General features: G+C 39.2%; 1 protein-coding gene across 14 annotated transcripts in view; it reads left to right on the top strand.

Annotated features, from left to right (window-relative positions):
* The window catches only part of STAG1 (STAG1 cohesin complex component), a 408,398-nt gene that overhangs the window by 379,744 nt on the left and 2,108 nt on the right, over window positions 1-26,546 (top strand). For 11 of the 14 annotated variants that reach the window (XM_016942000.4, XM_009446530.5, XM_063806251.1 and 8 more), the window contains 8 exons: window positions 1,404-1,505; window positions 5,553-5,701; window positions 7,000-7,128; window positions 15,469-15,674; window positions 20,827-21,001; window positions 23,289-23,399; window positions 24,235-24,349; window positions 26,413-26,493. In XM_016942000.4, the coding sequence (XP_016797489.1) occupies window positions 1,404-1,505; window positions 5,553-5,701; window positions 7,000-7,128; window positions 15,469-15,674; window positions 20,827-21,001; window positions 23,289-23,399; window positions 24,235-24,349; window positions 26,413-26,493 (1,068 nt within the window). Of the gene's footprint in view, window positions 1-1,403; window positions 1,506-5,552; window positions 5,702-6,999; window positions 7,129-15,468; window positions 15,675-19,904; window positions 20,099-20,826; window positions 21,002-23,288; window positions 23,400-24,234; window positions 24,350-26,412; window positions 26,494-26,546 lie in introns of those variants that run through there. The other 3 variants (XM_016942001.4, XM_063806249.1, XM_054682264.2) reach the window with 2 other exon arrangements.

The following is a 26,546-nucleotide window of genomic DNA, read 5'->3' as shown; positions in this document are numbered from 1 at the left end:
ATTTGACATCATGGAAACATACCTATCTTTTTGAGATTTTGAAAATCTAATTGCCAAACTATTATTAATCACTTCTTCACATAGGCTGTAGACTTTAGCTTGGAAACAATGTCCAGATTTAATGGTTTTAAATGAAACCTTTTGATTATTTACTCACAGAAAAAATTATTTAAATCTTGTGTCAAAAAACTGAATTATAACTTTTCCCAGTCACTGTCGAAGATGTCTGTGTTTTACTTTTTATATTTCGATAGTAAAATATAGACATGTTGATGGGGGGTTACAGGGATGAGATAGTGCACAAAGTATTAAATGAAGAGTTAAGTCTGTTACCCTAATCCCCCCTTCCCCCTATTTAGGCCCACCCCCCAGAAGTAAGCAGTTTTAACTGTTTTGGTTTTAGTTCTTCAGGAGGCTTCTACCAAAATTCTGTTTCTTGATCTGTCACCTTTTAGATGTTGTCTGTTCAATCATGTTATAAAGAATGGGGCCAGGCACAGTGGCTCACGCCTGTAATCCCAGCACTTTTGGAGGCTGAGGCTGGTGGATCACTTGAGGTCAGGAGTTCAAGACCAGCCTGGCCAACATGGTGAAACCCTGTCTCTACTGAAAATATAAAAATTACCCGATCATGGTGGCACACACCTGTTCTCCCATCTACTTGGGAGGCTGAGGTGGGAGAATTGCTTGAACCCAGGAGGCAGAGGTTGCAGTGAGCCGAGATCATGCCATTGCACTCCAGCCTGGGCAGCAGAGTGAGACTTCATCTCAAAAACAAATAAAAGCAAAAACAAAAAACAAGAATGGAGAAGGCCAGGTGCAGTGGCTCACACCTGTAATCCCAGCATTTTGGGAGGCTGAGGTGGGTAGCTCACTTGAGGTCAGGAGTTCAAGACCAGCCTGGGCAACATGGCAAAAACCCCATCTCTACAAAATATTTTTTAAAAAAATTAGCCAGGCGTGGTGGCACATGCCTGTAGTCCCAGCTATTTAGGAGGCTGAGGTGGGAGGATCACCAGAGCCCAGAGTTGAAGGCTGCAGTGAGCTACGATCACACCACTGCACTCCAGCTTGAGTGAGACCCTGTATCAAACAAGAAAAAACAAGAATGGGGAATTTTTCTCACCACCTCTCTTCCTGGAATTCCCAGCTTTTTTGGTTTTACTAGTATTAGTTCATAATCTTAAACATCAAATGTGCATTCCTGTAACTTTAGTTATTTAACTCCTGTTATGTTTAAGATGAAGAAATTAAACACTTTTTTATTTACCTTTCCTTTCTTTTGCCAACCAACCTGTTCTTTTTTTTTTTTTTTCATTTTCAAAGGAGGTGACACCAACCTGTTCTTTATCTCATGAAATGTCAGTAATTTTAAAGCCATGTTTTCTTTCTTTCCCTCACAGTATTACAATGACTATGGTGATATTATTAAGGAAACACTGAGTAAAACCAGGCAGATTGATAAAATTCAGTGTGCCAAGACTCTCATTCTCAGTTTGCAACAGGTAAGAAATTTGGAGAGAGGGAGACAAAGAATGGAAATAACATTATTGCACTTCTCTGTGCTTAATATTTGCTAGGTATCTCATCTCATTTAAACTAGGTCATTTTATATCGTTTTGTCAGTGCATTACTGTGGATATTTTCTGGTACAAAGACATAGGTTAGGTGTCTTTTCTTTTGGAAGAAAATCCTAGAGTTCATATTTCAAATAGATGCAATCTTAAGGTGATTTATTCTTGGACTAGATGAAATGTCAAATTGGAAATTTAAAAAGTAGTAATTTAAGAAGAAAAATATAAAAAGTATTTCATGAGGAAGGGCACCAGGAGATAAGAAAATGTTTTTCATATTGCGTAAATAAGATTTCTAATAAATGCTTAGTAATTTAAAATGATTTCAGGGGGCCTAGTGGATATATATATGTGATATGTGCATATATAAAAATACATAATATATATATGTTTGTATTTAGTTTATGATAAAAGTCTTATATCAGTGGCAAAAGGATTGGGACTATTCAATAAATGGTGATGGGTCAGCTGACTGTGTATTTGAAAAAAATAGCTGTTTATAGTCCTACCTAATGTGTACCCAAAATAACTACTAGATGGTTTATATATAAAAGGACAAAAATAAGGGTTTATAAGAAAATAAGAGGATATTTTTTTAAATCCTCTTTCTAAAGAAGTCACAGAGTTAATAATTGATGATCCGTATAAATTTCTTTTTTCTTTTTTTTTTGCAGAGATGATGTTTCACCATGTTGGCCAGGCTGGTCTCAAACTCCTCGGCCTCAAGTGATCCACCTACCTCGGCCTCCCAAAGTGCTGGGATTATAGACATAAGCCACCTTGCCCCAGCCAATCTGTATAAATTTAAATAGATTAAATAGATGTATACATCAATCAGCACTTTGAGCAAAGTTAAAAAAAAAATGACAGATGGAAATATTTTCAGTCCTACATAACAAATCCTACAGATCAGTAGGAAAGATAAATAAATCCCATAGAAAAGTGAGCGAGGGATATGAAAAAGGCACTTTTCCAAGGAAGAATCTTAGAAACCAGTAAACATGAAAAGAGGCATTAGGCTGGACGCAGTGGCTCACACCTGTAATCCCAGCACTTTGGGAGGCCGAGGCGGGTAGATCATCTGAGGTCAGGAGTTCGAGACCAGCCTGGTCAACATGATGAAACCCCATCTCTACTAAAAATACAAAAAATTAGCCAAGCATGGTGGCGGGTGCCTGTAATCTCAGCTACTCTCAGGAGGCTGAGGCAAGACAATCATTTGGACCTGGGAGGCGGGGGTTGCAGGTATCCAAGATCATGCCATTGCACTCCAGCCTGGGCCACAAGAGCAAAACTCTGTCTCAAAAAAAAGAAAGAAAAGAAGCATTAATTATATATAACATAAGTAATTAATAATTAATGAAAGCCAAGCACAGTGGCTCACACATGTAATTCCAGCACTTTGGGAGGCCAAGGCAGGCAGATTGCTTGAGCCCATGAATTCAAGACCAGCCTGGGCCACATGGCAAGACCCCGTCTTCAAAAACAAAAACAAAAATAGCCAGATGTGTTGGCACGCACCCCGTAGTCCCAGCTACTCGGGAGGGTAAAGTGAGAGGATGGCTTGAGCCTGGGAGGTCAAAGCTGCAGTGAGTTATGATTGCACCACTGCGTTCCAGCCTAGGTGACAGAGTGAGACCCCGTTTCTAATAATAATTACTATTATTAATGAAATACAAATTAAAATGGATACTTACTGCTCAACAGATTGGCATGAATGAAAATGATTGACAAAGATATAGAGGAAAAGGCCCCTTTTGAAAACTGCCTTGTTAGAAGACAGTTTTGTAGTATATTCCAAAATTGAAGATATATATTCCCTTTAAGCCAGTAATTTTGCTTCTAGGTATCTACATGGATATGCACAGGTGTGTACCAATAAATATATGTAAAAGATGTTTTATTGCAGCAGTCTCTGTAATAGTAACAAACTGGAAATAGTCTAAATGTCTATCAACGGGAATGGTTAAATAAACTGAGCTAGATAAAGGATTTTTAAGACAAAATATTGAGTGAAAAATAGCAAGTTTCAGGACAAATGCAGTATGCTACCATTTATGTAAAAATAAAAACTTTAGCTGTAAAAGTAATATATCTATACTGATCTAGAAAACTTTCAGACTTTAAACACTGGTTACCTTTGGAGAGAATAATGGTATTTGGTAGAAGAGAGAAAGAATAACTTTTACTTTGATATTCTTTGAATTTTTCACAACAAAATGTATTCTTTGTATTCACTTTAAATGTACACTTTAAGTTTTAAAGTTTAAGGCTATTGTATATACCAATATGTGAAAACATTTTAAAGTTTAAGAATTTATAAACAGCCTGTAATCCCAGCACTTTGGGAGGCTGAGGCGGGCAGATCACAAGATCAGGAGATCGAGACCATCCTGGCTACCATGGTGAAACCCCCTCTCTACTAAAAATACAAAAAATTAGCTGGGTGTGGTGGCGGGCGCCTGTAGCCCCAGCTACTCAGGAGGCTGAGGCAGGAGAATGGCATGAACCCAGCAGGTGGAGCTTGCAGTGAGCCAAGATCATGCCTTTGCACTCCAGCCTGGGTGACAGAGCGAGACTCCTCAGAAAAAAAAAAGAATTTATAAACAATTATCTATGAATAAATTTGAAATCCCTGGAAGAACTGTTCCTTCAGTAATGACATAGCAAGTAGTTCAGGCCAATCTATTGCTGAAGAAAACTAAAAAGGTGCAGAACATATTAGCACCCAGGAGCTCTTTCAGTGAATGGTGTGATTAGAATAAATTGAGAGATTGGGAGGTGAGAGACTGAAGAAAAGAAATGTCAACAATACTTTTCAGGACCTTTGCTATAAAGGGAATCAGAGAAATGGGTTAGTAGCTGGCAGAGGAAATGGGGTCAAGAAGTTAAGAGTATTTTTAAGATGTATACATCTAGTACAGAAGGAATAGTTTAGGAGGCAGGAGAGAGCAGTAAACACAAGAGCAAAACTATTGAGCAGGCGAAACCTTACATACTCCCTTCTTATCTAATACATAGGAGGGAATGGCTTTAGGTGAAAGTCTGGACAGTTCACCCCTCATAACAGGAGGAAAGGTAGATGTCTACAGATAAAATTAAGTTTTAGATTTGGTAGTGGAATGATAATTGCTTGTATATTACCTCCAGGGTTCTGTTTTTGTTGTTATTTTCACAGGAAATAGCTAACAGATATGCAATTTATAAAACTCCACCCAGCTTAAGAACTTTTTGGTATATTTTGTTACTGGGTGGGAAAAATCATAGCACCATGTATGTAAATGGTCTTCTTTTATATAATGTTCTTGTTTGAAATATAATAAGTGAAAAAACAAACCTCTTAACCCTATATTTCATATATTGTCATTCCTGTAAAAACAATAACAAAAAGAATAGATGTTTATAAATATACAGTGTACTTCTATAAATATATTTCCTTTTCCCATCTCAAAATACATTCTTTTGGCCACGTGTGGTGGCTCACGCCTGTAATCCCAGCATTTTGGGAGCCCAGGGCAGGCGGATCACTTGAGGACAGGAGTTTGAGACCAGCTTGGCCAAGATCTCTACTAAAAATTAGATGGGCATGGTGGTACACGCCTATTATCTCAGCTACTCAGGAGGCTGACGCGTGAGAATTCCTTGAACCCGGGAGGTGGAGGTTGCAGTGAGCTGAGATCCCACCACTGCACTCCAGCCTGGGTGACAGAGCGAGACTCTCAATAAAAGAGTGTATTTTTTTATTATTATTAGAAACAAATTTCTGTCTGCATTTAATCACACCACTAGCATGAAAATTAACTCAAGCTATTAATAATAGACAATTTGTAGAAAGGGAACAGAGTAGCTAAAGTTCAATGCAAGAAGAGAAACATATTTCACCTTATGCCTTTTACATATTTTTTAATTACCTATTCTGAAAATAACTGTTTAAAATTCTGAGCTATAGGTTTTTTCTTCTTTTTTTCTTTCTATCAGTTATTTAATGAACTTGTTCAAGAGCAAGGTCCCAACCTAGATAGGACATCTGCCCATGTCAGTGGCATTAAAGAACTGGCACGTCGCTTTGCCCTTACATTTGGATTGGACCAGATTAAGACACGAGAAGCAGTTGCCACACTTCACAAGTGAGTGAGATAAACACTTTGTTATGCAGAATCTGATTTACTTGAATTTTAATGAAATAACTCTTATTTGACCCATTTTTAAAGTGACGATAGAATTTTAAGTTATAAGAACTTTGGAGATTAGTTTAGAGATTCTAAACTGGGAGGATGTTTTTAATTTGAAAAAACTCAAACCACCCATTTGTTCATCTTACAAAGTATGGAAAGCAAAATTTAATAACATATTATTGTCTGGTCTGTCAGTAAGAAAACAGTGGGTTTGAGAGACTATACAGGCTGGGTGTGGTGGTTCACGCCTGTAATCCCAGTGCTTTGGGAGCCCAAAGCAGGAGGATCATTTGGGGCCAGGAGTTCGAGACTAGCCTGGGCAATACAGTAAGACCCTGTCTCCTGCAAAAAATAAAAATGAGCCAGGCATAGTGGCATGTGCCCGCAGTCCTAGCTACTTGGGAAGCTGAGCCAGGAGGATCACTTAAGACTGGGAGTTTGAGGTTATAGTGAGCTATGATTGTACCACTGCCCTCCAGCCTGGAAAACAGAGTGAGACCCTGCCTCTGAAAAAATAATTATTATAGAATTTTTTGTTAAGACTATACAAAACTGATTTGGGTTTCATTATTGTGAAAACAGAAGTAACAGAAAATCTTTAGTAAACTCACACAGCTTGGTACCATTACCAGCTCTAAGAAGCAAATATTCTGGCAATCTATTAATAATTCTCTTTCCAGGGTATCTTGTTACCTCTAAAAACTACACATAGTGGGCCAGGCACGGGTAGCTCATGCCTGTAATCCCAGCACTTTGGGAGGCCAAAGGAGGCCAATTGCTTGAGCCCAGGAGTTTGAGACCAGCCTGGGCAATATGGCGAAACCCCATCTCTACAAAAAATGCAAAAATTACCCAGGTGTGGTGGCACACACGTGTAGTCCCAGCTACTCGGGAGGCTGAGGTGGGAGAATCACCTAAGCCCAGGAAGTCAAGGCAGTGAGCCATGATAGCACCACTGCACTCCAACCTGGGCGACACAGTGAGACCTTGTCTCAAAAAAAAAAAAAAAATACGAATTTAGCTTTGTTGCTCTGTAGCTATTTTTTGTATATTTTCCCCAACTTACAGTTTCATACTATAAACATACACAAATATGTCCTATATATTCACATTAGTTTATTATTTGAATTTATCAGATTTTACTACCTTTTGTGATAATTTTACTACCTTCACAAATATTTGTGTAATGTTAGCTAATTGAGAGAACTACACTATCTGGAAAAATAAGTTGATATTTTCTTTTACTTCAGGGATGGCATAGAGTTTGCATTTAAATACCAAAATCAGAAAGGACAAGAGTATCCACCTCCTAATCTGGCTTTTCTTGAAGTACTAAGTGAATTTTCTTCTAAACTTCTTCGACAGGACAAAAAGACGGTGTAAGTTGCACATTACAAGAGAAGTGGTTTTTATAATAATACTGTTGTAAATGTTTATTTTTTGAAAAATTTTTAATCATTTGGATATCTTTACTCTTGATAATTTAGGCTCTGATAGTTTGTTTTAAGGAATTATAGTTTTCCTTCAAGCATTTATGTAGTAGTTATTTCACTGCTTATCTTTTAGTACCCTAGAATCTGCAACATGAAATTAAGCAGGTGGAAATGATTTCTTATTATGCAGTTCAAAGATGTATAAACACTGGTTTAGCCATTGTGTAACTCTTCCTTCTTTCCTTTTATATTAATTTCATTTTAGTTTTATATTCTATTTGACTTGTTTCAAAAGATTGATTTTTTTCATATTTGCTTTTTTTGATTATTGATAACAGTTTAAAGAAATATATATGTAATTTCAAAAGAAAATCTTGATTGGATAAGTTTTATTTAAAACCAAACCAGAAAACTTCTAGGCTGGGCATGGTGGCTCACACCTGTAATCCCAGCACTTTGGGAGGCCGAGACGGGCAGATCACAAGGTCAGAAGATCAAGACCATCCTGGCTAACATGGTGAAACCCCATCTCTACTAAAAATACAAAAAAATTAGCCGGGCGTGGTGGCGGGCGCCTGTAGTCCCAGCTACTCAGGAGGGTGAGGCAGGAGAATGGCGTGAACCTGGGAGGCGGAGCTTGCAGTGAGCCGAGATCGCACCACTGCACTCCAGCCTGGGTGACAGAGCGAGACTCTGTCTCAAAAAAAATAAAATAAAATAAAAACTTTTAAAAAAATACAAAAAAATTAGCTAGGCATGGTGGTGCGTGCCTGTAGTCCCAGCTGCTCAGGAGGCTGATGCACAAGAATCGCTTGAACCCAAGTGGCAGAGGTTGCAGTGAGCTGCGATCATGCCACTCCACTCCAGCCTGGGTGACAGAGTGAGACTCCATCTCAATAAAAAAATAAAATAAAATAAAAACTCTTTTAGAGGATACTACTATAATGAATCCTAAATTTTATAAACTGTTAAGACAGAGAGTCCTTTATAATATTCTAGCTGGGTGCAGTGATTCACGCCTGTAAGGAGGCTGAAGCAGGAGGATTGCTTGAGTCCAGGAGTTCAAGACCAGTCCTGGCAACGTAGCAAGACCCCATCTCTATAAAAAAATTTTAAAATTAGCCAGGTGTGGTGGTGTGTACCTGTAGTCCCAGCTACTTGGGAGGCTGAGGTCGGAGAATCACTTGAGCCCAGGAGTTTGAGGCTGCACTTAGCTATGATTATGCCACTGCATTCCAGCCTGGGCAACAGCCTGGGGAGCCTGTGTCAATCAGTCGATTTTTTAAATATAACAGGATTCTAAATAAATAGAATTTTGGAGAGACAGTTAATACTTATATGACTATAAGTGATATTTCTAAGTAAAGAGTTTGATGTCATGTTGATCAGAAAATATTTATTAAGCCCCTAGTATGGTCAGCTACTGTTGTAAAGCTTATGCTCTAATGCCAGGGGGCACAGCATAAACAGGCAGATGGCCAGGCTCAGTGGTTCCGACCTGGAATCCCAGCTATTCTGGAGGCTGAGGTGGGAGGATTGTTTGAGGGCAAGAGTCTGAGAGCAGCCTGGGCAAGATAGTGAGACTGTCTCTAAAAAAAAAAAAAAACAAAACAGGCAGACAAACGAGAGTTTCAGGCACTGAAATGGGGTAATATGATAGAGACGGGTGTTGAATATTAGTGGGAGTGGTTTGAAAACTTTTTCAATACAGGCATTTACAGCTATACATTTTCCTCTAAACATTACCTTAGCTGCATCTTGTAAGTTTTGGTATGTTGCATTTCTGTTTTTATTCATCTCAAAGTATTTTCTCATTTCACTTATTTCTTCTTTAACCTATTGGTTATTCAGGAGTATTTTGTTTAATTTTTATGTATTTCTGAATTTCCAGATTTTCCTTCTCTTACTGATTTCTTCATTTCATTGTGGTCAGAGATCATGCATTGTATTATTTTAATCCTTTTAAATTTATTGAGGCTTGTTTTATGGACCAACATATGGTCTTAGAGACTGTTCCATGTATCACTTGACAAAATGTGTTACCATTCTGGTTTTGATTGGAGTTTTTGTTCTGTAGATGTGTGTTCTGTCTAGTTAGCTTATAGTTTTGTTTATAGTGCTTTTCAGGTCTTCAGTGTTCTTGTTAATCTTTTGCTTAGTTGTCCTATTCATTATTGAAAGTGGGATATTGAAGTCTCCAAATATTCTTATTGAATTGTCTATTTGTCCCTTCAGTTCTGTCAGTTTTTGCTTCATATATTTTGGGGCTCTCTTGTTAGGTGTATATACTTTTTTTTTTTTTTTTTTAAGATGGAGTCTCACTCTGATGCCCAGGCTGGAGTGCAGTGGCACAATCTTGGCTCACTGCAATCTCTGCTTCCCGGGTTCCAGCGATTCTCCTGCCTCAGCCTTCTGGGTAGCTGGGACTATAGGCGCGTGCCACCACACCTGGCTAATTTTGTATTTTTATTAGAGATGGGGTTTCACCATGTTGGCCAGGCTGGTCTTGAACTCTTGATCTCAAGTAATCTGCCCACCTCGGCCTCCCAAAGTGCTGGGATTACAGGTGTGAGCCACCATGCCTGGCCTGTACATACATTTTTAATTGTTACATCTTCCTGACCAGTTGAGTCTTATTCTAAAGTGTCATTCTCTAAGACATTTTTGTGTCATACTACTATAACCACTCCAGCTTTATTTTGACTACTGTTTTGCGTGGTACACCTTTTTTTCCATCCTTTCACTTTCTGCCTTTGTATCTTTGAATCTAAAGTGTGTTTCATGTAGACAGCAAATTGGATCATGTGTTTTTAAATTCAACCTGACATTCTCTATTATTATACTTTTTGTTTTTTATATGTCTCCTGGAGTTTTTGTTTTTGTTTTTTGGTTTGTTTTTTTTTTTTTTTTTGGTTCTTTCTCCTTTACTGCCTTCTTTTATATTAAATGTATGTTTTCTAGTGTAGCATACCAATTCCTTTAATTAATCTTTAATTGTATTTTTTTAGTTATTTTCCTAGTGGCCTTACCAGGCCTTACAGTATACATCTTATCAAAATTTACTGGCCGAGTGCAGTGGCTCACACCTGTAATCCCAGCACTTTGGGAGGCTGAGGTGGGCAGATCACTTGAGGTCAAGAGTTCAAGACCAGCCTGGCCAACATGGTGAAACCCCGTCTCTACTAACAATACAAAAATTAGCCGGGCATGGTGGCACATGCCTGTAATCCAAGCTACTTGGAAGGCGAAGGTGGGAGAATTGCTTGAACCCCAGGGGCAGAGGTCGCAGTAAGCCAATATCGTGCCACTGCACTCCACCCTGGACGATAGAGTGCGATTCCGCCTCAACAAAACAAAATTTACCTAAGGTCTATCCTGATTTATTCTAAGGAAATACAGAAACTTTAATTCTATATAAATCCATTTCCTTCCTCCTATTTTGGCTATTCTTGTTATACCTAGTCCATCTATATATATTAGAAACCCAATAATAAATTGTTATAATTATACTTGAGATAATCTTTTATAGAAACTGAGAAAAGAAAGGAAAGCCAGTATGCATTTATAGAGTTTGTTATATTAATCTTCCTATTTACCATTTTTCTGGTTCTCTTCATTTCTTCCTGTGGATTTGAATTGCCATCTGGTATCATTCCTATATTCAAATACAGCTTCTCTTTCACTCACTTTTTTGTGTTTATTGTCAAATATATTACATTTCTATGTTATTGACCCAACAATACAGTAACATACATATTGTTTTATATATTTGCTTTTTAAATCAGTTAAGAGAGAAGGGATAAGTAAATATGTAATTATACTTTTGTAACTACCTACAAATTACCTTTACTGGCACTCTTTGTTTTTTCATGTAAATTCAAATTACCCTCTGGTGACATTTGCTTTCAGCTTGACTAACTTCCTTTAGTAGGCAGGTCTGATAGCAACAAATTCTCTCAGGGGTGGCTTATGCCTGTAAACCCAGCATTTTGGGAGGCTGAAGCAGGAAGATTGCTTGAGCCCAGCAGTTTGAGGTTACAGTGAGTGATGTAAGATTCTCGTTTGATAGTTTTTTACTTTCAACACTTTGACCATGTCATCCCACTACCTTCTGGCCTCCATTGTGAGCCAGGTGATAAGAATTAATCATTAATTTTATTGGATTTTCTTTGTATGTAGTGAATTACTTTTCTCTTACTACTTTCATGATTTTGTTTTTATCCTTGGCTTTCAGCATTTTTCCTATGATGAATCCATGTGTGGATCTCTTTGCATTTATCCTGTTTGGAGTTCATTGAACTTTGTGGATGTGTAAATTATGTTTTTCATCAAATTGGGCAAGTTTTTAGCCATTATTTCTCCTAAATTTTTCTGCTTTTTTGTCTGCTATCTTGGTTACTCCCATTACACATATGTCAGTATATTTAATGGTATCCCATACTTCTCTCACGCTCTGTTCGTTTTTCTTTATTCTTTTTTCTCTCTCTTCTTCAGATGGCATAACTTCTTGATATATCGTCAAATGTGGTGTTTCTTGCTTTTGTCAGCTCAAATCTACTGTCAAGCCACTATAGTAAATTTTTAATTTTGATTATACTTTCAACTGCAGAATTTCCATTTGGTTCTGTTTTAAAATTGATACTCTTTATTTCATGAGAGATATTGTCATCAAACCCACTTCTAATTAGATATGATTTTCTTTAGTTCTTTGAACATACAGGTGCTCCTGGATTTAAGATGGGGTTACATCTAATAAACCCATCATAAGTTTAAAATATTGTAAGTCAAAAATGCATTTAATACACCTAATCTACCAAACATCACAGAATAATATAGCCTACCTTTAACACGCAGAATACTTACATTAGCCTATAGTTTGATAATATCATGTAACACAAAGCCTATTTTATAATGAAATGTCAAATATACTATGAAATTTGTTGAATACTATACTGAAAGTACAAAACAGAATGATTGTATAGGTACTCAACCATTAAAGTACACAGCTAAAAGCACTATCATAAAGTAAAAAAAAAATCATAAGTCAAAGCATTGTAAGTTGGGGACTTTGTATTTATAATCATTGCTTTGAAATCTTTGTGGGCCAAGGTGCTGTTGCTTGCTCTTTTATCAATGTATCCATCACATTTTCCTGTTTCTTTGTACGTCTCATAATTTTTTCTTAAATACTGGACATTTGGCCAGGTGCTGTGGCTCACACCTATAATCCCAGCACTTTGGGAGGCCAAGGCGGACCGATCACTTGAGCTCACGAGTTCAAGACCAGCCTGGGCAACATGGCAAACCCTGTCTCTACACAAATAAAAAAATTAGCTGGGCATGGTGATGTATGCCTGTAGTCCCAGCTACTCGGGAGGCTGAGGTGGGAAGATGGCTTGAGCCTGAGAGGCAGAGGTTGCAGTGAGCCAAGATTGTGCCACTGCACTCCAACCTTGGTGACAGAGTGAGACCTTATCTCAAAAAAATAAATAAATAAAAAGAACAAATATTGCAAAAATGATATCTTTTGAAACAATAATATAGCTACTCTTTACTAATTATCTGCCCCCTAGAGGTTGATATTATTTTCTCGTTGGTCATTTATTTGTTTAGTTACATGGATGAACAAACTCCAAAATCTGTTTTCTCTGCCTTGTGCAGCCTCTGATGTCTTTGCTCAGATCTTTTTTCCTTTGTTTTTATCATTTGTCTTGGCTGCTGAGGAGGTCACCCCTGGGTTAGCATAAGCCACTTACTGATCAAAGGTTGTGCTTAAACCCCTTAGCCAGTTAGGTTTACCCTTTACTGTTGGATATGTGTATGGCTTGCAGGCTGCTTTCATAATTCAGGGTATTTACTTTTTTGACCCACATTTTAGGCAGCTTGGAAGATACCTCTCTGATTATTCCTGAGAAAGGCAGCCTTGGGTGTGCAGTCTTCAGACGACCAGGGAAGCATTATTATTTTATTTTTAAGCCTGGCTTCCTAGGAGTTGCTTCTAGGTGTAAGAATAGCTGTTAGTTCAGCCAGTGTTTGGTGAGAGGTTGTATTTAAACCACTTTTGCCAGTGAAGCTTCCTCCCTGTGTTGATAGATCTGTATGTGGCTTGGGGAATGCTTTCAAGTCTGCCTCATTCCCTTCCCTTTTTTGCCCATGAGTGAATGCAGCTTAGGATATGTGCATAGCTTTCCCAACTCCCAGCACTTTTATTTTTTATTTTATTTTTTAAACCTGTTCCAAATATGCTTAATGGATAAACAGATAAACTCACAAAATTTGAAACCTATAAACAAAAGAAACTTTTAAGCATAGCAATTACTTAAGCAGATCAGTAACTATAAAATGTTATCCTTCTTTCATATAAGAAGAAATATGTGAAATGCCAAGTTAGCTCAGCAACCTATTAATAACCACCAAAGATTGGTGATAAAGCATTCTTCCAGTGCTGTGATGAAAAAAAAAAAAAAAATCACAGTGGAGGATTTGGTAGGCTACGTTCAAATGAATCAAAGGGAGCTACTGAAATGAAGAATCACTTGTTTTTTAGTTAAAAACAAAGGGAAACAAATCCTTCCTTTTAAAAAATAATATATATTTAAGGTGTATATATGATGTCTTGATATACATATATGTTGTAAAATGATTACAACAGTCAGTTAACAAATCCAACTCCCAGGATTGACTATGACTCCAGGAAGGTTCTTCTTGGCTGTCTCTTTCTCTGGTTTTCTCTGTTGAACTTCCGGCTGTTTTGCGCTGTCATTTGTTGCTGCTAGTGTCAGAGAACTACCAGCACCCTCTCATTTTCACTCCATCAGGATCTCTGTTGTCAACACCCTTAGGAAAGGAATTTTCTACATTTCATTCCAAATAAACAAACAAAGTCATCACCACCACCTTCCTCCTCACTCCTCTCTCCAGCTGCAGTTTCTTCTTCATAGTCAGCCTCAGCCACCAGGGAGAACTTTAACTTTTTTGCCACTGAAATGGGGAGGAGGGCAGAATTGGATGGGATGGAACAGCATCCCTCTTCTCCCAGAATAACACCTCTGGCTCTTTGAGCAGGGGAGAGAGTAGGTAACCCCTGGTTCTCAGCTTGCCCCAGGTTTGGAATCTCTCGACAGGGACTTTGAGGTGGGGCATTCAGGGTTCCAGTGTTCTCAGCCTGCTGTGCCCAGGGTAGTGTTTTACCCCAGGAGTGGAGGCTAGGTGGGATAAAAGGAGCTTCATTTTTCCTGGTTGCTGTTCAGAATAGAACTTACACAACACAGGGCTGGGAGGTGATGAGAAATGCAAATGGTATGCTTCTTTCTTTCAGGGTAGCCTGGGAACTAGAGAGAGAGGGAACCCCCATCTTCTTGGCCACCTGCCTGGACTAGATAGAGTTTCTAAAATATAGAGCTGTAGTGGCAGGGAGAAGGAAACAAGGGAAGGGAACAGGTTGTGGATCAAATGCTACAAAACTTTTGCTGTTCTTGCCAAAATGTATTAGATTTTCTTTTTTTTTTTGAACGGAGTCTCCAGACTGTCACCCAGGCTGGAGTGCAGTGGCACGGTCTTGGCTTACTGCAACCTCCGCCTCCCGGGTTCAAGCGATTCTCCTGCCTCAGCTTCCTGAGTAGCTGGGATTACAGGTGCATGCCACCACGCCTGGCTAATTTTTTTTGTAGGGATAGGGTTTTGCCAGGTTGATCTCAAACTGCTGTCCTCAAGTGATCTGCCCACCTCGGCCTCCCAAAGTGCTGGGATTTACAGGCGTGAGTCACGGTGCCTGGCCAGATTTTCTTGAATAAATTTTTCTCCATTTGCTGTATGCCCTTAAGAGAATTGGCAAATACTTTAAATTATGGTATTTTATAATTTTTACTAGTTAAAATGTTGTTTTGCTGGAAAGAGGGCATGCCAGCCTCCTTACTCCACCATCTTAGAAATCCTGCTTTGGCTTGAACACTTTATAAGAAAACTCAATAATCTTTTTGAGCTAAACTTCTGATTTTTTTTTTAACATTGGTGTTTAAAAGCAAAGGAAGAAATATGGGAAAGACCGTACATACATACACACCCTTAGGTAATACACTCTTTTGCTTTAAAGTATCCCAAGAATATGTGAAACAAAACCTTAACTCCTCAGTCCCTCTCTTTCCAAAGGTGACCACTGTTAATAGTTTAATGTGTGTCCTTAGGTATTCTTCAGAACCTGCAGAAAGAGAGCCTCAGATTAAGAAAAAGTAAGTGATGTATGAACTGCTTCCCTGAAAATCACTGCTGTTTCTATTGTGTTTCTAGTCATTCATACCTAGAGAAATTCCTTACCGAGCAGATGATGGAAAGGAGGGAAGATGTATGGCTTCCACTCATCTCCTATAGAAATTCATTAGTCACTGGGGGTGAAGATGATAGAATGTCTGTGAACAGTGGAAGTAGCAGCAGCAAAACCTCATCAGTAAGGAATAAGAAAGGACGACCTCCACTTCATAAAAAACGAGTAGAAGGTAAGTCTGCCTTTACACTATAAGAAACAATTTGCCTGGTTTTAAAGAGATAAAGTAGCAAATAATCTTTTGAAGCAAGATAATAGTATCAGGCACATGATTTTCTTGTATATTTTATTCACAATGAGATGTTAAGGCAAAAAGGTTGAAACAGATGAAGTAAGACAGAAAAGCATCAAGGAAAAAGAAGTTGAGGAAGCATGGAGCACAAAGGAAGACAGACCAAAAGAAGAAAAAATTAGCTAGGTCTATAAAATCAATCCCCATACTATATGCCTCTAATACATTAAAATATAAAGTAAGATAGTCACAATGCTATTCTATTAAAATTCTTCCTAATATAGGTGAGATACAGGTAATTTGAGGGTAGATTTCTGCAGCAAATTGAATATACCAGAATAGTTGTTTTCCAGTTCTACCACTTGGTTGGAACAGTAAGACAGTGATGGCCTCCAGGTGTGGTGGCTCACACCTGTAATCCCAGTTACTCAGGAGACCAAGGAAGGAGGACCAGGAAATTAAGGCCAGAAATTTGAGACCAGCCTGGGAAACATAGCAAGACTCCCATCTCTAAGAAAAAAAAAATTTTAAATGGGTGGCATGCACCTGTAGTCCCAGCTACTTGGGAAGCCGAGGTGGGAGAATCACTTGAGCCCAGAAGTTTGAGGTTGCAGTGAGCTATGATCATGCCACTGCACTCCAGCCTGGGCGACAGAGCAAGACTCCCATCATTTAATTTTTTAAAAAGGCAGTAATGGCTAAATCTGGTTTTATAACCCTCTTGGACTATGGGGAATGGGAAGTTAAATTGTCATGAAAATCTGATCAACAGTAGGTATTCCTATATGTTAAAAAAAAAAAAAAACCTAAAAATTGCTCTATTAAAACAAAGCATTCCTGTTAAAATTAGTAAGAGAAGCCTCAAAGTAAAAATGCTTATTTTCTCAAATAATCTTCATCCTTCTTCATGCTTCTAATAAATTTTCTCCAAACCAAGAGGAGGTCTGTGACCTGAGTCTTCTCTCTTGTTCTTTTTATAACTTCTTATCTTTCAGCATCTTACCTGTGCTGCCTAAAAAAATGACTAATAAAGGTTTTGCTAAAATCTGTGGCAAAATTAATTAGAATTTAAATCTAATGATTCTTTTCATTATTGGGGAAACAGTATTGACTGTTGATGAGGAATACAAATTCTAACATCAGAGTTCCAGAATTCAGACCTGGCCTTCTCATTATCAGCTATGCAACCTTTGAGCATATTACTTAACCCTCTAAGTTTAAATCATTCATCAAATGAAGGATTAGCAGAGTATTTATCCTGTCAGTTCCCGTGAATATTAGATACTACAAATAAACTACTTAGTATACACACAGTACTGAGCACAGTGCTTGGCACATAGGTAGCATTCAATAAATTACCTGAACGTTATCATTGTATAGTAATGCCTCATATCTATCTAGCATCAGTCAGTAAATTAGGCAGCATCTGTATTCCTTTTCTTTTTTTAACCTTGCAGCTCCAGCTCAAAGCATCTATATTTCAAAAGGAATAAAAGAATTAATATAAATGTTACTGTTCAAGTTTAACAAAATCTCCACAAAGTTTAAGATTTCCTTTCAAATTACAGCTTTGGGACTTAAAGTCTTTTTTAAAAGTCCAGAGAAAGAAAATATAAAATCTTGTCTTTGTACTGTAGGATCCTGGACTTTTCTCTAAAGAATGACTACAGGCATTTCCTTTTTTTTTTTTTTTTTTTTTTTTTTGAGACAGGATCTCCCTCTGTCACCCAGGCTGGAGTGCAGTGGTGTGATCTTGGTTCACTGCAACCTCAACCTCCCAGGTTCAAGCAATTCTCCTGCCTCAGCCTCCCAAGTAGCTGGGATTACAGGTGCCCACCGGCCACGCCCAGCTAATTTTTGTATTTTTAGTAGAGATAGGGGTTCACCATGTTGGCCAGGCTGGTCTCGAACTCCTGACCTCAAGTAGATCCACCCACCTTGGCTTCTCAAAGTGCTGGGATTATAGACATGAGCCACTGCACCTGGCCTTTTCTTTTTCTTTTCTTTTTTTTTGTTTTAATGAGACAGGGTCTCACTCTGTCGCCCAGGCTGGGGTCTTGTCCAGCCTCAACCTCCCTGGCTCAAGCAATCCTCCCACCTCAGCCCCCAAGTAGCTGGGACTACAGGCATGTGCCACCACACCCAGCTAATTTTTGTATTTTTCGTAAAGACAGGGTTTCACCTTGTTGCCCAGGCTGGTCTTGAACTCCTGGACTCAAGCGATCCACATGCCTCAGTGTCCCAAAGTGCTAGGATTACAGGCATGAGCCATTGCGCCTAGCCATTCTTCAATGTAATATTCTTATTAGCCAACATTCATCAAATTTTTGCTAGGTACTAGGAATATGTTTTAACATGCGTTATATCATTTAATCATTTATTTGACATATTTATAAAGCACTTAAGTCAGTCTCTGGCACATAGTGAATGACGTATAAGTGTATAAATGTCTTATAAGTCAACACTGTTGTCTAAATTTTTCACAAAAGAAACTAAAGCTTAGAGATTTTAACTATCCATAATGTTCATTAGTGGTACAGTCAATATTATTTTCAAGATTAAGAGAAGCTTATGTGGAACCAGATAACCTAATTTGTTTAAATTAAAAAAAGAAAACTTTTTTGTCAATTTGAGATTTACAAAATGACTAAGATGGGTTGCATGCACAGAACCCTTAGGCTGCAGAGTTTCATCCTTCAGAGATGAAAATGAGAAAGTGTTAAAAGAAATATTTTCATTGAGGAATCTTTAAAGGATTAGAAGTATCTATTTCTATTTAAGATGAGAGTTCTCCCTGGAGTTATCCATTCATTCAGTGAGTTTCTACCAAGCGCCTTCCTAAGAACTGTGCTAAGTACTACAGATTAAGTATTAATATGCTGTGAGTGCAGATAGAGAACAGAAACAGGCTGTTTGATTTCACCATGGTCAATGCTCTGATGTGCCAAACACAGGAGGTTGTGGGAACATATAGACAGTGACCAAACTTTTAATGAATACAGGAAGATTTTCTGGAAAAGATGACATGTAGTAGACAGCTGACAGACGAGTTTACCAGGTTCAGAACCTAAGTGATAATAATCTTTTTATCATAAAATTTTAAGTGTGGTAGAGAATAAAAGTTTTGAATTAAATGTTGAATGAAATGTGTTATGAATAGAAGATGATGAAATGTGTCTTTGTTAACTAAGAAGAGATTGAGTAGTGAGCTTCAGATCAGAGGAATTACTTTAACCAGACAATGGGTAGGTATTTCCAGGCACAGAAAAGCCCATCTAGAATCTACAGGTCTAAAAAAATATCAGAAACCTGAGAAATACGAGGAGAAACAGGATGCTCGATGGCAAAAGAGGAACCTAACACACACATCTCTGAGACTTGAGAGGAAAAGCAATAGGATTCATACTATGTATTGGGATTAAAATTCTTCAGAAGGAAAACCAAAGCAGTAATACTTTTTAAGAAGCCTTATCATATTAGAATAATTTAGAATTTTTATAGGTAGAAACTTGGCCGGGCATAGTAGCTTATGCCTTTAATTTCTGCACTTTGGGAGATGGGTGGATCGCTTGAGCTCAGGAGTTTGAGATCAGCCTAGGCAACATAGCAAAACCCCATCTCAAAAAACAAAAAAAACAAAAAACTAGGTAATATTTTATCAGGACAGTTTGTAAATAATGCTTTAATCTGCTCAAATCTTTATAAACCATCTTAGCTGGTGGCTTACACCTGTAATCCCAGCATTCTGGGAGGCTGAGGTGGGCTGCTCACTTGAGGTCAGGAGTTCCATTTCAGCCTGGCCAACATGGTGAAACCCATCTCTACTAAAAATACAAAAATTAGCTGGACATGATGGCAGATGCCTGTAATCCCAGCTACTTGGGAGGCTGAGGCAGGACAATCACTTGAACTTAGGAGGCGGAGGTTGAAGTGAGCCAAGATCGTGCCACTGTACTACAGCCTGCGACAGAGTGAGACTCTGTCTCAAAAAATATATATATATATTTATAAACCATTTTCATAAGTTCTGAAAGAAAAACAGTTCGTAGCCCCTGGAAAACTTAAGTTTTACAGAGATAATTTATATACATGACAAATTACATAACCTGCTAATGCAGTATAGTGTATAATTAAGTCCTAAGTGAGTATGAATGACTGTATTTCCTCTAGAAATTAAAAGAGAAGCCTGGGCGTGGTGGCTCATGCCTATAATCTCAGCACTTTGGGAGGCCGAGGTGGGCGGATCACCTGAGGTCAGGAGTTCGAGACCAGACTGGCCAACATAATGATACCCCGTCTCTCCTAAAAATATAAAAATGAGCTGGGCGTGGTGGCGGGCACCTGTAATCCCAGCTACTCGAGACGCTGAGTCAGGAGAATCGCTTGAACCTGGGAGGCGGAGGTTGCAGTGAGTCGAGATCACGCCACTGCACTCCAGCCCGGGCGACAGAGTGAGACTCCGTCTTGAAAAAAAAAATTTAAACAAAGAATGGTAAGTGGGGGGTTGGGTAGGGGTAATCAGGGAAGGCTTCCCTGAAGTACAGAGGCATGAAAATGGTGAACCTTTCAACCCATCTCCACATGTATAACCTGGCAAGAAGTTATTGACCAGTGTCTAGTTGTGCAAGGGGATTTGCTTATTTCTCCACAAAAGCCAGTCAGACTTTAATTGCTACTGCCTGGGACCCCTACGAGGCCCAGGAAATAGGCCCTTTATTGCTTGAACAAAGAAAAGAGGAGAGGTCTCTGGCTGGCTGCAATCTTCCCCTTCTAGGATGAATGAATCTTTAGAGATGGAGGGACTTAAAGAGATGATGATGTGATGATAGCTAACATTCAGTGGTTACATACATTACCTCATTTAGTCCCTACAACTTCGTGAGGTTAGGTAATGTGTCCCCATTGTATGTATGAGAAAACTCAACTTTGGAAGTTTAATGACTTATACAAAGTCATGTAAGTAAGTGGTGGAACTGAGATTTAAAGTAGGCAGTCTGACTGCAGAGCCACACTCTTCACAAGTCTATGCTATGACTGCTACCAGAGTTCACTCCACCCACGACATTGTGTGACCTTAACTGGAATTTTACAGATGAGAGTCTGGATAACACATGGCTAAACAGGACTGACACCATGATTCAGACTCCTGGCCCCCTGCCAGCACCACAACTCACATCCACTGTACTGCGGGAGAACAGTCGGCCCATGGGAGACCAGATTCAAGAACCTGAGTCTGAACATGGTTCTGAACCAGACTTTTTACACAAGTAAGTAGCAAAAATTTGTCTTTTTCGCAAAAAGCCTTTAAAGAAAGTAAAACTATTTAAGAAAAACTTTATTTGTTCATCAGAACATATTGCTGGTCAGTTCATGATAAGCCACAAATGGAGGGTAAACACTTCATGTGAGAAGAGCTATAAAAAGTCTGTAAACATTGTTGAAGATACCAGTTCCTGGAAGTTTACAGACCTTTAAATGTACGGTGTCTCACCAGGTGCTAATTTCAGTTGGCATGTGCATTTTCATTGGGCAGGTCTGTTTCTTCTCAGGGACTTACCAAGAAATGCAGGTTACTTCCTAGGCAAGAAAACCTGTAAGAGCCTATATTAAGTTGTCAGTAGTCTGGACACCAAATAAATAGACTGTATTAGCTTTATCATCCATTTAATTAATATTTTGTCTTGTTACATTTTAAACTCAAACTTCTCATGGATTAAGAATTTTTAAGATCTTACTTGATAAATTCTGAGAATAGTTGCCCTCAAAGAGAAAATCAAGGTCTTACCTTTCCTCCATGCTAGTAATTAAAATGTTTTCTAGTACACAGACCTCTGAAAATTGTAGAGAAGGCAGAGGGTGATGGCGTGTTTTGCTTATAAAAATCTTATTGTTGTTTTCCATCCAACTTTGAAATTCTTTGAGCTCCTCACTTGTGTTTCTGTGTATAGTTGGGTAATGCTGTGAATTACTCTGATGGATAAGAGGGATAACTCTCATTTGAACTCAACAAATTTAGTTAGGTTGAAAATAGAGACAGTATTAGAAGTATCAAATCCTGGGTTTTCATAAGGCCCCTTTGCTCTAAGGGATCAGCCTTCAAACCCAAGAGGATACTCACTGTCACCCATGGTATAACTGGGCATTCTTGTGCTGCCAAGTATCCTAGAAGGTGGTTTGCCTTATGGCAAGCATCCCAAGATGGGTGACCTAACCAATATCCCTATCCCTCTTCCTACAGGGTGGGTTTCTCCTTGTTTTAGCAGCCTGCCTTGCCCCTCTGACCCTACCATTTGTCATTCCCTGTGGCCATGGTCTGCCTTCTTTTCCCTGCTCCAGGTTTATAGGTTTAATCAAGGTGGTGGCCCCACATGATATAAAGACAGCTACTTAGAGACAACTTCATGTGACAGTTTGTATTGGCTAAAAAACCACTAAAGTTTACATCCTATAAATGTATGGGTATGGTGGCACACGCCTGTGATCCCAACTATTCAGGAGGCTAAGGAATGAGAATTGCTTGAACTCGGGAGGCAGAGGTTGCAGTGAGCCAAAATTGCACCACTGCACTCCAGCCTGGGTGACACAGACTCTGTCTCAACACCACCACCAAAAAAGAAAATTAGCCAGGCGTGGTGGCGCATGCCTGTGATCCCAGCTACTCGGAAGGCTGAGGTGAGAGCAACACTGGAGCCTGGGAGGCAGAGGTTGTAGTGAGCTGAGATCATGCCACTGCACTCCAGCCTGGGTGACAAGAGAGAGAACCTGTCTTAAAAAAAAAATTCCTGGCTGGGCGCGGTGGCTCATGCCTGTAATCCCAGCACTTTGGGAGGCCGAGGCAAGTGGATCACAAGGTCAGGAGATCGAGACCATCCTAACTAACATGGTGAAACCCCATGTCTACTAAAAATACAAAAAATTAGCTGGGTGTGGTGGCGCACGCCTGTAGTCCCAGCTACTCGGGAGGCTGAGACAGAAGAATCCCTTGAACCAGGGAGGCAGAGGTTGCAGTGAGCCAAGATTGTGCCAGTGCACTCCAGCCTGGATGACAGAGCAAGACTCCATCTCAAAAAAAAAAAAAAAAAATTCCTTAGAGGCATGTTTACACACACTTCCATGTGCCAATAAGTTTAGAGTACAAGTGCAGATTTGACTCCATAAAGACTGAGGAAAAGATGCTATATTCTTCCTTGTTGAATTCTGGAGAACTTTCAGCTGCCAAGCCAACATAATTTCTGTTAGTTGGGGATCTGCTGTCCAGCTAGGTACACCTGTGAGTGCGGCACCAGCCCAAGACAGAGGTCTGAGAACCCTTGTTTGGCAGAGATTTGGTTGACAGTTTAAGCATCTAACAATTAGCCTCAGCCAGCTTCTCTTGGAGACTTACAGATATCTTTGGGCAACTTACTGCCTTTTTTATAAAAAGACACCAGAATAAATCCAGCTAATTCCTCCAACATGGGATTAAGTAAACCTACCTTGGCTTTCTTAGCTTGGGGCTCATTAGCTAAATTCATCATCTGCTGCTACAAAATTAATAATAGTACCCTCTCTTAGTCCTCAGATGCAGATCTCTTGGTTAGGCCAGCCGAAGTTAGAAGACTTAAATCGGAAGGACAGAACAGGAATGAACTACATGAAAGTGAGAACTGGAGTGAGGCATGCTGTGTAAGTGTTACATGGAGTATCACAAGAACATAACAACTATGTGATGCCCATCATTTTGTGAAATGACTTGGGTTTCTTTGATGTTTGGTCTTAGGAGTTAAAATTATAATTCGTGATATGCTATGCAGCATAGGAAAGGAGGGCGTGAGTTCTTAACACTTTCAGCATTTAAATCCTAGCTCTGCCACTTGGCAGCTGCATGGCCTTGGACAAGCTCTAAAACATCTGTGCTGGCTAGGCATGGTGGCTCCGCCTGTAATCCCAGCACTTTGGGAGGCCGAGGCGGGCGGATCACCTGAGGTCAGGAGTTCAAGACCAGCCTGGCCAACATCGTGAAACCCCGTCTCTACTAAAAATACAAAAAATTAGCCAGGCATGGTGGTGGGCGCCTATAATCCCAGCTACTCAGGAGGGTGAGGCAGGAGAATCGCTTAAATCCAGGAGGCGGAGGTTGTAGTGAGTCAAGATCACGCCACTGCACTCCAGCCTGAGCGACAGAGCAAGACGCCGTCTCAAAAAAATCTGTGCTTCAGGTTCCTCATTTGTAAAATTGGGATAATATTACCAATAAGATTTTTAGGGTAATTGACACATAAATAAATGTTAACAACCGTTATTATTGAATTGTACTTCCTTTTGATGTGTGAGATGAAATCTTGAATGAACCAAAGGAATGATTCTTAATTGTCTTGGAATTCAGTCTAATTTGTGTAGTCTGTAGGTCATGATTAGAAGGTATACTTCAGTTGGTTAGAATAACTTTAATCTGAGAAACAGCCAGGACTCCAAATGGTGGAGTCTGATGAGCTTTCTGACAATACCTTTTTCTTACCAGTCGGGGTCTAATGGAGGAAGATGCTGAGCCCATCTTTGAAGATGTGATGATGTCATCCCGAAGCCAGTTAGAAGATATGAATGAAGAATTTGAGGACACCATGGTTATTGATCTGGTAGAGAAATTCACTATATTTTTCTTTTGTTAAAATATGTGGGGGCATTTTGTAAGATGTAAGATGTAAGGTGTAAGATGATCCTCTTAGGCCGGGCATGGTGGCTCACACCTGTAATCCCAGCACTTTGGGAGGCTGAGGTGGGTGGATCACCTGAGGTCGGGAGTTCGAGACCAGCCTGACCAATATGGAGAAACCCCGTCTCTACTAAAAATACAAAATTAGCCAGGCGTGGTGGCACGTGCCCGTAATCCCAGCTACTTGGGAGGCTGAGGTTGCAGTGAGCCGAGATCGCGCCATTGCAATCTAGCCTGGACAACAAGAGCGAAACTCCATCTCAGAAAAACAAAAAAAAATTATCCTCTTATTCTCAGAATTCTGGGAGGAAGGGTGAGGTGAGGAGGAGGTGACACTGATCAACAACAGTGGGCATTTGGATGAGCTTGGGTGTTCTTCAAGCCTCCTTTCAAAGCAGTCATATTTTAAATTCTGATAATAACAGAAACTGGTTCTTTCTTTTTACCTTCTTTGAAGAGAGCTCATACCAGATCTTTCAGCGTCACTGTGTATCTGGCCTCTTGTGCTTTAAATTTGAGCCTGACAAAAATCCACGGTGCTTCAGCATAACAAAATGCCGAATATGGGACTTCTTTGTTCAGTATGAGAAGACATGTTTGAGATATGGACTAACCATAGGTGATACTAAGAACTTATTTTTTCAGGAATAGTAATGCATGGTGGTTATGTTTTTTTCAAAAGTTCTCATCAGTTATAGACAACACATTGTAGTAGTTATAGGCAAAATTACATAGGGAAGGAAAAACAGTGAGACTCAGTGGAACAAGACTGGCCAAATGTTTGACAATTTTTGAAACTGGGTGATGGGTACATAGAAATTAATCATGCTGCTTTTTCTGTGTATTTTCTAAGGCTGCCATAATAAATACCACAGACTGAGTGGGTAAACAAATTTTTATTTATTTATTTAGAGATGGAGTCTTGCTCTGTTGCCAGGCTGTGGTGCAGTGCTGCAATCTCGGCTCACTGCAACCTCTGCCTCCCAGGTTCAAGCGATTCTCCTGCCTCAGCCTCCCAAATAGCTGGCAGTATAGGCACATGCCACCATACCCAGTTAATTTTTATATTTTTAGTAGAGACGGGGTTTCACCATGTTGGCCAGGATGGTCTTGATCTCTTGACCTCGTGATCCGCCCACCTGGGATTACAGGCGTGAGCGACCATGCCTGGCCCAGAAATTTATTTTTTTTATCACATTTCTGGAAGCTAGAGGTCCTGAGATGAAGGTGATTTCTTTTGAGGCTTCTCTCCTTGGCTTGCAGATGGCTGCCTTCTTCCTTTGTCTTTAGATGGTCTTTCCTATATGTGTCTCTCCTCTTCTTATCAGGGCCCCAACTATATTCAATTAGGGCCCACCCATATGACCTCATTTTACCTTAATTACCTCTTTAAAGACCCTGTCGCCAAATACTGGCATGTTCTGAGGTACTGGATTAGGACTTCAGCATCATGCACATTTTGAAGGGACATAATTCAGCCCATAACATTTTGCTTTGTATGTTGTGAATTTTCCATAATGAAAAGTTTTTGTAAGTTTTGTAAATATAAATGAGATCATATTACTCCAATCTATAATCTCCCTGCCCCCACCTTCCAATAACTTTCCATCTACCTGCTTTGGGGAATTCACAGAGGTTTATCACCTAGTAGTTAATGAATTCTGTAATTTTTCTGTGACTTTAAAGGGAAGATATGGCCTGGGCATGTAGGCCCAAAGTTATTTATATGTATTAACATGTTGTTTATTCATGATAGTTTGAAAGTTTTGTGCCTTGTTTTTGCCAACATAATTAAAAGCCAAAAGTACTGTTTGTTTTTTAAAAATGTATTTCATATAAAAGCCAGAGTCTCTTCTTCCTTTCAAAATTGACTCTTAGCAGTTCCATATATTTATGATACTGTCAGAAATATTAGCTGATTGATTATCACAATTCATTGTCTTAATGATCTCAGAAAAAAATTAAGAAACCGATTTCTCTTTCCAGCCTCCATCAAGAAATCGGCGAGAGAGAGCTGAGCTAAGGCCAGACTTCTTTGACTCTGCAGCTATCATAGAAGATGATTCAGTAAATGTCAAATTATTACTACTTTTTATTTATGGTTCCTGGGTCCTGTTTAT

Source organism: Pan troglodytes, chromosome 2 (assembly GCF_028858775.2).
Source record: "Pan troglodytes isolate AG18354 chromosome 2, NHGRI_mPanTro3-v2.0_pri, whole genome shotgun sequence".
Taxonomy (NCBI): Eukaryota; Metazoa; Chordata; class Mammalia; order Primates; family Hominidae; genus Pan; species Pan troglodytes.
Note: the sequence above shows the minus strand (reverse complement) of the source record. Positions and strands in the feature narration are given on the sequence as shown.